We start from the raw sequence: 14138 nt of genomic DNA, 5'->3' as shown, positions 1-14138 counted from the left end.
GCTGAATCCCCCCCCCCCCCCCCCCCCCCCCCGCCCCGTTGACAAAACGGCACGGGACCATTTATTTGGTGCGCACCAAGTCACATCTCCAGGTGCTCTTCTGAGTACTAGACCTAAAAAGTTATGTGCACCCCTGCATATAGGAAAAGTAATTGAATCCCTTTATTCAAAAATACCTGATAAACTTATATTTTTTGAAAGATTTTGACAGTGTTTGAATCTTTTTTTTTTTTTTGCAATTTAACACACATCTCTCCTGGGGGGTCCCTGGAGGTCCCTGGCACAAAACATTTTCAGATGGGATGTCCACAGCCAAATACATATACATTTAGGGGTCCTTGACACTGCTTTAGAGAGAACGTAAAGAAAAGCGATACTAGCTCTGACCTGTGCGTCCAGTATCCGCACCACTGGAATGTGAAGCCTCTTGCCGTGCTTGGGCGTGGCCATGTTGGAGAGGGCCAGCGCCTCCTCCAGCTCCTCCATGGCGGGGCGGAACTCCGTGCCGCTCAGCGTGGTCTGAGAGCCGAAGCCCCTCTCTAGCGCCATCCCCAGGGTGCTCTGGCTCAGGAGAGAGGTCTTACTATCCTTGAAAGACTCTGATGGGAGACAGAGACGACATGTTGAGGATGAAGGACTTTCAGTTCTATTTTCACTTTTCAGAACTCACACATGTGTACTTTTGAGATGATGTGGTATAGTAATGCCATCTGCTTTTTTTGCTGGCCGTCACTCATCGCCATAGACAATACATTGAACTAACCCGTTTTCTCAGTACACGGAAGCGCAATACCGCTGTTGGTTAAGGGGTTAACCTAATCAGACCGGGAACGCATCTGTGTGTCATTTTTTGATTTCTTTGGCTATTCAAAAATAGCAGATCTACAAGCTCATAGTGTGGCACCGAGCGCCACGCTATGAGCTTGTAGATCTGCTATTTTTTATAAATCGTGATTTTTTTTTTGCAAATATATATATATATATTTTTAAAGCAAACATTTTTAACTCAAATCTTTGCTTCTGGGGATTCTACAAATCTAAATCTAGTCTTCTAAATTCTAACAGTTTAAAAAATATATATGTTGCTATAATCAGTGGTTCTCAAACTTTTTCATGTTAAGGACCCAAAATGATATGTATTTGGCCGTGGACCACCATCTCTAAATATTTTGTTCCAGGGACCCCCTGGAAGTTGTAACAGTTAAAAATGTTCGCTTTAAAAAACTACATATTCAAAGATTTGCACACATTGTTCACATTGTTCACGAAAACAGCAGATATACTATATATAGATAGATCTGCTATAATAGATCTGCTATTTTTGAATAGCCAAATAAATCTAAAATGACACAGACGCGTTCCCGGTCTTAATGGGTTAAAACATGTAGAACAGTCAGAGAGCAACAAGGAGTGTGTCGTACCGTATGTCCGCTTTGGTTGGGACACGATGAGCTCTATTTCCTCAGGGCTCTGCTGCAGGATGGCGGCTGCGTCGCTGAACGTCACGCCTTCCAGGCTGATCTTATTGAGGGAGATCAGACGGCCGCCTGGAAATGAAGCGATCAGATCAGCGCACAACATCACGTTTAGGACAAACATGGGAACATTCTCATTCTACTACTCTAACACCAAAATGTGGAATGCCCCGATACCATCCTTTAACACATTGGGTGCCAGGTTTTTTTAAAAACAGAGTACACTGAGTGCCAGGATTTTTAACCATTTTTTAGGAGCCGAGATACAGGCTTTTGAAGTCATAACTTAACCAGAAAGTGGATTGGAGTCAAAATCTTCGGAAAATGATACCTCCTGGTGCTTAGAAGGTAAAAAAAATAATAATAATTGAAAAAAAATACATAGGACCACAATGGAAACAAGTCCCCAGGATTTTTTTGTGTTATCCTTTTCACCTTAATGTCTGACTGTACCACGTGCCGTTTACATTTATGACTAATAAAGTAGTAAATCAATCAATGGTTAAAAAGGACAAAATCGCCAGTAGAGGATGCAGGTAAAAAAAATAATCTTTAAAGTCACTCTTTATAGTGCTTCTGTTGTGAACAATATTCTTGTTGGTTCTACAAGGCTATGATAAAGCATAGGCCTTAATTTATGCTTAGTCGCAGGAAGGCGTTGTATGTCGAAAATAGCCGACCTACAAGCCGGCAACGCGTTGCGGAAGTTGTCAGCTTGTAGGTCAGCTATTTTCGGCATGCAACGCCGATGAATCTGCAGCTTCATTGAGCCGGAAAAACAAGTGTCTGTTTGCAATTAATGTGTGTAACTGCACCTGGTCTGATTCGGCCATCTTTGTCTGCAGGCCCGTCAGGCACAATGGAAGCTATAAAGATCCCCAGGTCCAGTTTCCCCGTGTTGTCCTCTCCCACAATTATGAACCCTGAGAGAGGAAAGAGGAACCAACCGGGTGAATGCTTTCGCCGACTGTGCAGAAAGAAAAGACTCCATACTCTCTAAGCACTCATTTTACACAGCTCCCTCAGATCAGCTAACACTGTCTGAAAAGCTGTCAGAACCTTTCTCTAAAACACCCGGGACAAACGCTCCACACGTCCCAGACTCTTCTCCCTCCTGGCACCAAAACTGTGAAACAAACTCCCAATCGCAGTTAGAACTGCAGACTCACTCTCTATTTTTTGCCGTAATAGAGTACTGAAGTCCTGACGTCACTCGTGCATCCCCTGGGTCGTAAAGTAATTTCTCTATGGAGAATAACATTGGGTCATCTTGGGTCTACTATAAGAATTGTGGTAAAAAAAAAATAAACAAACCGTCCCGGCGATATTGTCGGGGAGGTGGCTCTGCATCGTTTATGATAGTCAGTCACTCATATTTGATTTCTGGCGAAAATGTAACTAATTCGGCGGCGGTAACATAAGCGTTTTCTCGCCGTCAGTTGATGCTTCATATTCAAACCGCTGGGATCATTTGTTTATTTTTGGAACACAGTTCTTATTTGAGGCGATATTAAACACGTCTATGGGAATTCTGAAAGGGGAAATAAACCGTGACCCGGGTAGGATGAGTAAATTACGTCAGACTTCGGTGCTCTATCTGCTCACCTCTTCAGACTCCGCCTCAGCCCTTGGCACTTGACCTTAGATATGACGACCATTCAGACACAGAGTGGTCATTTTGTTCTCATGTTTTTGTTACATTAGGATTGTTTTAATTTTTTTAATCACAAATGTTAAAATCTTAATTTAGATCAGCATGTTATTAGGATAGATGCTAGGTTCATTGTTTATCTGGTATCCTATAGTTTCATTGTACAGATAGTATTTTTTTTTTACAAGCCCACAACGCGTTGCAGCGCGAGGCGTTGTGAGCTTGTAGATCTGCTATTTTTGGCTAAAGTTCTACTCAGAAAAGGGATGCTAGGGTTCAAGTGGTTAATGTAAAAATAAAAATCCTCTCACACAAAGATTTGGCGGACCCCCTGTAGTAACTCTGAGGACCCCCTGGGGGTCCCGGACCCCCTGTTGAAGACCCCTGGCCTAAATTGTAAATTGTACACCAACAAAAGTCACACAGATCAAACCTTTCTCCATACATACATACCAAAGCCTAATTTCTGGTCCTTCCTCAAGGTCACACAGATGATTTCTCTCTCAGGCGAGGTCCTGGTCGGGGTGTCGACTGTGAGGCAGATGTTTCACATTTATTAGCGGTCCGATTTAATGTGCTACTTTCTATCAAACGCTTGTAATCACTTTAACTCTTTAAGACCGGGAACGTCATTTTTAGGTTTCGTTGGGCTATTCAAAAATAGCAGATATACAAGCTCATAGCACGGCACCGAGTGCCGCGCTATGAGCTTGTAGATCTGCTATTTTTGAAAAATCATGAAAAGTTGTGCAAATATTTAATTTCTTTCTTTTTTTTGGCGGACATTTGTAAATCTAATCTTTGCTTCTGGGGGTTCCTGGAACTAAATATTTTACAAATGTTCGCTTTAAAACATATGTAATCCAAATTTTTCTAAAAATAGCAGATCTACAAGCTCATAGGTGCCGCGCTATGAGCTTGTATATCTGCTATTTTTGAACAGCCAAAGACATCTAAAAATGACACACAGATGCGTTCCCAGTCTTAATGGGTTAATGCACAACCCACCTATCTTGGGGATGAGCCACGGTGCAGTAAATCAGTTTAAGGAGGGGAAGGCTTGCAACTCACTTTTAACGCCCTGTACTATAAACTTTGTTTGTACACAGCGTTAAAAGTGAGTTGCGAGCCTTCTTTTCTTCAACTGCTTTCCATTAAAAGCCAATCATACATTAAGACATCAACAATGGGTATGTTCAGACTATAGGAGAAAGGAAACGCATTCCACTTAAATTATAGACAAACAACTGTGGTCATACTTTAGTTAGACTTCAGGAGATGACACGCTATGAGCTATCTGTGTACAGAACTAGGGCTGTGAATCTTCTGTGATCTAACGATTCGATTACTATGTTTGGGGCCACGATTCAATTAAAAATCTAATTGTGAAACAACATAATTGCCTTGATGCAAGTAATATTAACCAGCCTCAACAAGCGTCAGCTGGACAGTGCCACACACACACCTCCTATCTGCTGTGCTGAACTGAAAGTGGCTGCAGTAAAGAGTTTAGTTTTTCCCCTTAAGCCCTTGAATAAGACATGATAATGTTTACTGTGAATATGGTAAGCTTACATTTCATAACACACACACACACACACACACACACACACACACACACACACACACACACACACACACACACACACACACACACACACACACACACACACACACACACACACACACACACACACACACACCATACAGTATGAACTCCTGCAACTTTCACCAGGGGAAAAAAAATGTATCCCAAGTGAATCGATTTTTGGAAATTGTGAATCAATTCTGAATCGTTGATAATAACAATCGCTTAGAGTATACTCACCCCGAATGGAGGAGGAGGCCTCAGAGTCCTGCTTCTGTAGTGACACACTGGACAGGATTCTAGGAATGGACTCTGGAGTGCTACCACATAACAACAACAACACAGTCTAGTTACCAACTGACAAGAGTTGCACTAACATACATCCATACAGCATGGAATCCATTATGATGCTAAAGAGTTACCACCTGACAAGAGTTGCACTAAAACAAACAGCATAGAACCCATTATGAGGCTAAAGCAGTGGTCCCCGGACTTTTTAGCTCGAGACCCAGCAGAGAAATTTGACGTATCCCTGGCACCCAAACTAGAGAAAATAGCCGATCTACAAGCTTACTGAAAATATATATTTTTTGTAGTAAACAGAAAAAAGGGATATTTATTCGTGACCCATAAAAATGGGTCCACGACCCAAATATTAGTCCCGACCAAGCCCCCAGAACCGAGAGGGAGCAGTGAAGCGAATTGGACATGCTGGGCAATCATAGGTACTGCAACTTATTACGGCTGGGGGGCCAGACACATGAACGAGGGAAAACGGTTTCGACCAATGGGCTCGACTCACAAGCTTGCGCACAAGCCCGGAAGAAAGGGTGAAAAGGGAGTATGTGCTGGGTGAGCAACTCCATACAAGTGGATGGCCGGGGATTTACAGTACAGTGCCCTCTCTATTATTTTTAACTCTATGGTCACGTCCCACTGGACCCAGCCAGACACACTGGAAGCGGCAGAAGCTCACGTCATCAAACGCACCCCGGCTGCAGCCTCACAGGCTACAATGTTTTATGGTTAGATAGCCGGGTGCGTTTGATGACGTTAGCTTCTGCCGCTTCCAGTGTGTCTGGCTGGGTCCAGTGGGACGTGACCAGAAGTTGGAGTGGTTGTTTAATTATGAGGTATTTAAGACGGCACATTTTGTCTCTAGAGCCTGGAGTAGAAGACCATCTCATCTTTTCAAATAGGTTCATGTCTGGTCTTCTGTTAAGATATGAGTTAAAAGGTCCAATGCTGTATTTTAAGTTGTATTTATGTAATCTGCCATGTGCAGTATGAAGCTTGAGTGTTTTAGTTTGTTATTCGTTTGTTCATTGTTTGTGAATTATTATGTCGGTTCATTGTTTATGTCAAATGAAATGCAAAAGTGTTCTGTAAGTCCATACGGGAACATTAGCCAAAAAATGTTAGATATACAAGCTCACAACGTGTCGAGTAGCGACATGATCAATTACTCTCCACTATGTGATTTATTTAAATTGTTATCGCGATAAATGACCATAACAATTATCGTCCCATCTCCTATATATATATATATATATATATAGATTACCTCCAACACGGCTGGTCCTTGGACTCGGAGAGGCCGTCCCGCGATTCGACGTCCAGCTCTGTGTCTTTGCTGGACGAGACGCGCTCTCTGCTGTTCTCCCTCTGCAGCTCCCTCTGCTGGCGGAGCCGCGCCTCCAGCTTGGTGGGCAGGTCGGTGCAGGACTTGGAGTGCGAGTCCTGGGCGTCCTGGGCGGTCACCTCCGGCGACAGGCCCACCATGTTCAGCATGCCGTCCGAGCACGACAGGCGCTTCATGCTGCTGTTCCGAGACTGGTACATCGCCATGTAGTTCATCTCCATGTTTTCATCTGCAAAACAAAGAAACACCCCGACCCAGGTGAGAGATCAGGGAAGGTCATTTTTTTGTTGCAGGTTCTCCCACATTAAAGCAGCACTATATAGAAAAACTAAAATGTTGTCCAACCTGTATGGTACAGTATGCCAACAGCTTGCAGCTTTAAGACGACAGCGGCACTGGTTGCATTAAATTCTTTACCAAGAACCAGAACCAAGGACGGTTGTTTTCAATTAATCTAACCTGGTTAAAAAATGGAGTTTGAAGATACAATGGGTTCGTATAGGAAGGGGTGTCTGATAAAATGAATATCAATTATCTAAATACTAGAGGTGTAACGATATAGTAACTGCATCAAAAAAACGTTTTGAATTTTCAACGATCTACTATATCGATATGCAAACAGCTAAATATCGTATCGTTTGACTTTGTATCGTATCGAATCGTTCTGCAATGCAAATAATCAATTTTATCAATACTAAGTACTTTTAAGAAGAAAAAAGAGAAAGAGGGCTTTATATCCAGTATCCAGGTATTTATTTTTCACACAGAATTTTTGGGTAAATAAATAGTTACTATATCGATTTTAAATCATTGAATCGTATCGTTCTAAATGAACCTGTCCTGTATCGTTCATGTATCGTATCGACTAAATCACTGAATCGAAACGTATCGTATCGTTCTAAATTAACCTGTATCGTATCGACAACCAAGTATCGTGATACATATCGAATCGTTGTTAAACGTATCGTTGCACCCCTACTAAATACTGAATGAGGCAACTTAAAAACTGTCTGGGATCTGCAGATCGACAAGGTGGACCCGTTGCAAGCTTGTCGATCTGCTATTTTCAGCCAAAGCTTTCCCCACAATAACAGAAAACAGAAAAGACACTAGCATAGAGCCCTGAGGGCTCCGCTCAACCGTAATAGGGTTTAAAGTGGTTGTTAAGTGGTTCAAATCTCACCACTTGTGACCACGCTGTGGTTGAGCTGTCGTGACGTCATCTCGCTGTGGAACTTGTGCTGAGCGGAGCAGAGGCTGAGGATGTACTGAGCGATCTTAGAGCTCTCTGTAGCAAAGCTGTGCTTCTTACCGCTGGGCCCGCCGCTCTCTATGGTCACCTTACGCCTCTGGCAGAGAGAGGGTCACACAACAACACATTTACTCTCTATGGTCACCTTACGCCTCTGGCAGAGAGAGGGTCACACAACAACACATTTACTCTCTATGGTCACCTTACGCCTCTGGCAGAGAGAGGGTCACACAACAACAGATTTACTTTAATTCAGGGGTCTTCAACAGGGGGTCCGGGACCCCAATGGGGTCCTCAGAGCTACTATAGGGGGTCCGCCAAATCTTTGTGTGATAGGATTTAGTTTTTTTTACATTAACCACTTGAACCCTAGAATTCCTTTTCTGAGGGGAACATTAGCCGAAAATAGCAGATCTACAAGCTCTCAGCGCCTCGCGCTGCGAGGCGTTGAGAGCTTGTAGATCGGCTATTTTTGGCAAAGAGGCTATAGGTGTAGAGGGAAAAAAGAGCAGACTAAGTTGAAAAAAAAAAAACTTCATCTGAAACACAGTTTTATACAATATAGAGTAGGGGGTCCCTGCTTCATCTCTCTCTCAGCTAGGGGGTCCTTGGCCTGAAAACGTTGAAGACCCCTGCTTTAATTTGAACACACACGGTGCGGTACGACATTGTGCAAAAAGGAGATAATATAAGCAATGTGAACTGATTATAAAAATAATAGATTTTTAATCAAATATTCTTTTGAAAATGAGCAAAAGTAGCAGATCTATACGCTTGTCCTAATAAGTGACATTTCATATCAGAGGCGGTAGGTAGCAGTAAGGTTGTATATGAGCTTTACCCCGGTGGATATGGAGTCCGTCTCCCTCCAGAGGAAGCGTCTGTTGACCACACGGCCGTGGTTCTTCACCTCGCACACAATGATCCCTTTGGCACAGATTCCCAGAACCAACTCTCCAATGACCGTCCTCTTCTCCCGGCCCACGCGGTGGAACACCACGCCATACTCCGGTAACTGCTGGACAATCTAGAGGAGGAACCATTCAGAACGTTGGGTAAGGTGCATAGTTATGTGCATATCGTCTCTGTTGGGTGGAAACTGTCCAAAACTACTACCTTATTTTCCGCATTATAAGGCGCACCGTCAGTGCGCCTTATAATCCGATGCACCTTATATATGTATCAATATTGGTTCCCTTGGTTTCCGCTCTATAGGGCGCACCGTCAGTGCGCCTTATAGTGCGGATGCGCCTTATAATGCAGTGCGCCCTATATATGAAAATAATACATTTATTGAAGGTGCGCCTTATACTCAGATGCGCCTTATAGTGCGGAAAATACGGTACTTTTCAGGATTCAAAAACAGCAAAAATTCAAGCTTTTCAAGCTTGTAGATCTGCTACTTTTGATGCTTTTGTGTGACGCTGTAGTATGATCAAGTAGACATTCATTTCCGAAAAAACACAAAAAGTTAAAATAAGGAGATAAGAGGTTTCTGTGTGTGTGTGTGTGTGTGTGTGTGTGTGTGTGTGTGTGTGTGTGTGTGTGTGTGTGTGTGTGTGTGTGTGTGTGTGTGTGTGTGTGTGTGCGTGCACGTGCGCTGGGTACCTTTAGGAACTCTAGCTCCGCCTCCTCCTGAAGCATCTGGGCGTGACAGGCATGTAGTCTTGGCAGTTCGTCCTTCAGGTTGGGGATGGCCATCCTCTCCAGCATCCTCCGGGACACGTAATGCTCCGCCTGGTAGTAGTTCTTACCGTACAGCTACACAGGAACACAAAAAGGAATGTAAAACAACCACAGAATGATATACTAGATCACCTTTGTGTCACCAGTCCACACACTCTCACTCACAAAAACGGCCTACAATGACTTCTTGGGACAAAATGTGACCAAACGCTTTGACGTAACGGGGGTCCTCCTTCACGTCGCCTAACGGAATGCAGAAGTGCCGTTCTCAAACCCAAGACGTTAAAGGGTGACTCCAGCCACGAGAGGCAACGCCGAGTGAGCCGTGGCGAAGTGCGTTCAGCCGACTACAGCGCCGTTCGAGTTATGACCCGATAGGGACAGGATGGTAACTCATATCCCCCCCTATGTGCAGTAGCGGGTACTCCGATTTGGTCAAATCTGCCCCTAGCCGTCACCCGTTTTCCGTCTTGGGAGTGAGATGCGTTGCACCCATTGAACATGATGTGAATCTAATGCTTTTGGGTGGAAGGGGAGCGAGGGTTGGGTGTTCACTCAGTAGAACCAGTAGAAGTATAACCTTCTTTATAATTCATTTCAAAATGAATAGGAGCATAATTTACGAAAACGCATATCATGCTGCGTGAAAGACTTGAAACTATAGTGATTGAAAACAGTCTTCAGGAAAAGGTTTACTAAGGTGTAAAGTCAGGACATGTTTCCAGAGGCTTTGACAGGATGAAATGTTTCCCACAAGTTGTTGCTGCTGGAAACCTGTGTGATGTCTGATGATTTCGACAAACTAGATTTTGCAGTGCAAAATATGCAGTGTTAAGTGTGTATATCAATCTTCACGTTTATGTACAGTAAGAGAAGTTAAATAATAACGTGGCGTGTTGTTGATCCTGCACCGTCGTAGGGCTGTATGGATTTAGTGTGTTGTTGTTATCCATGATGACGGATAACGTGGTGGGAGAAACGCCGACTGTGTAGGATCGATGGTGGTTTATGGTAGCGTTAATACTTCCAATGTGACGATGAGAGACGAGCCATTTATGAAGACATCAGCCCAGCGTTACCGAAGACAGCGCAAGGACAGAGAGAGAGAGAGAGTTGGTAGGAAAGAATGTCCTTCACGTAGCATTTAAACAGCGTCTCCGTGCAGATTCATAGTTCAGACAGATCAAACTCCATAACTAAAACACTGGGGGGGTTTATAGCATAACATTTGCCCATGTAGTCGAAGGAGGAGGAGGATGTGTTATTTCAGCATTATTAGTGAGCTCTGCTGTCCGCTCTCTCTGTCCGATATTTCAGCAATACGTAAACAAATAAAGGACAATTCTATTGTAACTATGAATTATGGACATGACTAGGAATTGTCATGTAGCCTCAACACATGTTTACTTTAAATAAAGCCTTTCGTTGTTGAAACTATGGCTTTAAAACATTACAGCTTTGATGCAGATTCCAAACATGAGGGTGAGAGTTAATTGAAAATAAATACATAAATAATAAATATCGATTTGATTTTCGATCACTGCGAATCGAATAATTGATTTCCAAATCTGTGTGTGATATGATTTCTTTTTTTACATTAACCACTTGAACGCTAGCATCCCTTTTCTGAGGAGAACTTTAACCAAAAACAGCAGATCTACAAGCTCACCACGCCTCGCGCTGCGAGGCGTTGTGAGCTTGTAGATCTGCTGTTTTTGGCAAATACTGTAGGTATAGGTGTAGAGGGAAAAAAGAGCAGACCAAGTAAAACAAAAAAAAACACAATTTCATACAATATAGAGGGGGTCCCTGCTTCATCTCTCTCTCTCAGCTAGGGGGTCATTGGCCAGAAAAACGTCGAAGACCCCTGCTATAAGGTCAGTATCTACTAAAGACAGATTGAGTACCTCAGGCATGTAATCCCCGAACTCAGCTTGCAGAGCGAGTGCTCCCAGGAACAGACCCGTCTCCTCATTACAGTGTAATCTGTCCTCCATGATGTCCCTACGCAGCTGTAAGTAATACTGGTGGCGAGTCAGTCTGTGTCTGGGAGACAAAAACCTACATTTAGTGAAAGGCAGAAACCTTGTATCTCCATATTTCATGTTTGTTTGCCTAAATGAATGAATGCCCTTCCTCATCATATGACAGTGTTGTGTAAATGTAGCGACAACAGCCAATGTACAAAGCTCACAATGTGAGCTGGTGGAGCTGCTATTTGTGATCTTTTATTTTATTTTCAGAAGATTTCACCTACAGTATAATGACAATCCTAAAATAGGGGCGGAAGGTTGAAAGTCTTTCTGTGATTAAAAAAATAACAAATAAAAATGAATGTATCAAGTATTAACAAGAGCTTGTGACTAAATAATACAATATGGATCCATTGGAACACAAGTCATTTCTTTCATGAAAAGTAAATGTTTTGGACATGTTCACGGCAGACAATATATAACAGATGCTGGCTGTTATTGTGTACACTAAAATACACCTCAGAGCAGATACCTATGATAAGATTATTATCATTAGTAATAGTAGTAGTAGTAAAAAACCTATGTCATCACTTACAAAATTAAGGAAATGTCATCGACAAAGAATTTGACCCGTAGAAACAGCATAAACGGGGACATGTGCTCTTTTTTCCAACTGTCAGGAGCCACTTTGGAGATTTTTGTTTCATGGTCCAAAAAGAAATATTCTTCATCTGTGAAATGACACCATAGAACATATTTTAGACAGAAGCAAGACAGGCATAATGCAATGTGTCTACAAAATACATTTGTATTCCTGTTTCACATTCTTAATAAGATAGTATTTGAGTAACCATTTCCAACGGTTCTGACCACTTAAGCCCTATTTCATACTTTGTCATATGATGGTGTCGCGCAGTGGAAAAATTGCCGATCTATAAGCTCATAACGCGTTGTATTGCGATGACTTGTGAGCTTGTAGATCTGCACTTTTTTTCAGAAAATGTTCCGAAAATGTTTTTTAAAAAGACGTGTGCGTATAATGTATCTATGATGACAATCCCAAAACAGGGATGCCAGGTTTGAAAGCGGTTAAAATAAAACTATCAACAGAATGCAATCAGAAAGACAAATGAACCAAAGCAGCATACAGGACAGTATTATCATTATTGTGCTCCTCCTTACCATCTAGAAAGGCAAGTCCAAAGTAGAAGTGCTCCACCAGGTTGGCGTGGGCCACCACCATGTCGAACACGTCCCTCCCCCTGGAGGTGAGGTCACAGCGGACCACCACCGTCTGGCCGTTAAGCAGCACGACGTTGATCTCCCTCTGCGCCGCGCCCGAGCGCCCCTTCTTAGACTGTGGACACACCCAGAGACACACCCACACACATCAATACACACAGTTACACCGTCAACAGACAACCGTATTAAAGGAGAATTTCCGGAACTACGTTTTTCTTACCTTTTAAATGATATTATTATATCCTAGGGACGAGTGGTACAGTAGAAGGTTTTCATAACTCCATCCCAAGGCTAAAAACCTGAGCGGACGGTCCATGCGCTAGATCGCATATTTTTATCGCGATTGTATGTATTTTTTTTGTTCATATCTGACTTGACAGAAACCTGGCCACGGTGTCTGTGTGACATGAGCCCCTCCCTCCGGAAGTCTCGCAAGACGAGATTTCGCCCGTGATCAGCTTGGAAACACCGTGGCGAGGTTTCTGTCATTAAGGAAAGTCAGATATTAACAAAAAAATATATATAAAATCGCGATAAAAATACACAATATAGCGCATGGACCGTATACTTGGGTTTTTAGCTGCGTTGGACTCGGGATGGACTTTTCTATTGTACCACTCGTCCTAGGATATAATAATATCATATAATAGGTAAGAAAAACATAGTCTGGAATTGTCCTTTAACACAGTAAGGACGGGCGGCCGTGCCTTTGCCGTGTTGGCACCGAAGTTGGGGAGCAAACTCGCCTTGAGCATCAAATCTGCCCCCAAACCCCTATAGGGACTTTTAAAAGCATGCTAAAGACCCACCTTTTCACTGTAGAGCAGTGGTTTTCATATCAAGGTCCATTATTTATTGGGCATTTGAGCCACGGAACCACCGTTTGATGAGATTTAGACTCTCAGACCCAAAAACACAATGCCATGATGTATTGATGTTGGTACCATCGAAATAACAATCCTTCTACATTCTCTACATGTGTAAACTTCTTGTAAATTAAGTCATGCAGATGTTTAACAATGATTTAACTCTTGAGAGCGTAAAATCAAACCGAACGCGCACTATAAATACCGAACCTATGAACCCGTTTGCATTTGTGTGGAAAAATAAATTCACGAAGAATAATTTAACACATTTACCACAAGTGATCCCGGTAGCTCCAGAATGACGGGTGGTTCTTCCGACATGCGGATGAACTCGGGACCTAATGCCTGAGATAAGAACCAGCGATGAAGATGAAGATGAAGAGGGTTTATTGGTGTCACATAAACAGGTACAAGCAGTGAAATGTTGCTGGGACATGTTCCACAAGAATGAAATGAAAATATTAAGACTAAGACGGGGGTCTTCAACGTTTTCAGGCCAAGGACCCCCTAGCTGAGAGAGAGATGAAGCAGGGACCGTCTATATATTCTATAAAATTGTGTTTCAGATTAAAGTTTTTTTGTTTATTTGGTATTCTCTTTTTTCCCTCTACACCTATACCTCTTTGCCAAAAAATAGCCGATCTACAAGCTCACAACGCCTCGCAGCGCGAGGCGTTGTGAGCTTGTAGATCTGCTATTTTTGGCTAAAGTTCTCCTCAGAAAAGGGATGCTAGGGTTCAAGTGGTTAATGTAAAAAAATAAT

At 42.7% G+C, this 14138-nt stretch overlaps 1 protein-coding gene and 1 long non-coding RNA gene across 2 annotated transcripts in view; both read right to left on the bottom strand.

The window, feature by feature from the left end:
• The window catches only part of LOC311059249, a 510343-nt gene that overhangs the window by 236063 nt on the left and 260142 nt on the right, over window positions 1-14138 (bottom strand). The window lies entirely within an intron of this gene.
• ptpn20 (protein tyrosine phosphatase non-receptor type 20) overlaps window positions 1-14138 on the bottom strand; it is a gene marked incomplete at its 5' end in the record, with an annotated part of 91682 nt that overhangs the window by 56798 nt on the left and 20746 nt on the right. Inside the window, 13 exons of the mRNA XM_084075409.1 lie at window positions 388-599; window positions 1422-1547; window positions 2291-2398; window positions 3580-3657; window positions 4955-5034; window positions 6279-6585; window positions 7540-7705; window positions 8450-8635; window positions 9217-9369; window positions 11202-11340; window positions 11863-11998; window positions 12450-12624; window positions 13649-13720. Coding sequence (XP_083931535.1) covers window positions 388-599; window positions 1422-1547; window positions 2291-2398; window positions 3580-3657; window positions 4955-5034; window positions 6279-6585; window positions 7540-7705; window positions 8450-8635; window positions 9217-9369; window positions 11202-11340; window positions 11863-11998; window positions 12450-12624; window positions 13649-13720 — 1938 coding nt within the window. The remainder of the gene's footprint in view (window positions 1-387; window positions 600-1421; window positions 1548-2290; window positions 2399-3579; window positions 3658-4954; window positions 5035-6278; window positions 6586-7539; window positions 7706-8449; window positions 8636-9216; window positions 9370-11201; window positions 11341-11862; window positions 11999-12449; window positions 12625-13648; window positions 13721-14138) is intronic.

Source organism: Gymnoscopelus microlampas (genome assembly GCF_963454915.1).
Source record: "Gymnoscopelus microlampas genome assembly, chromosome: 13".
Taxonomy (NCBI): domain Eukaryota; kingdom Metazoa; phylum Chordata; class Actinopteri; order Myctophiformes; family Myctophidae; genus Gymnoscopelus; species Gymnoscopelus microlampas.
Note: the sequence above shows the minus strand (reverse complement) of the source record. Positions and strands in the feature narration are given on the sequence as shown.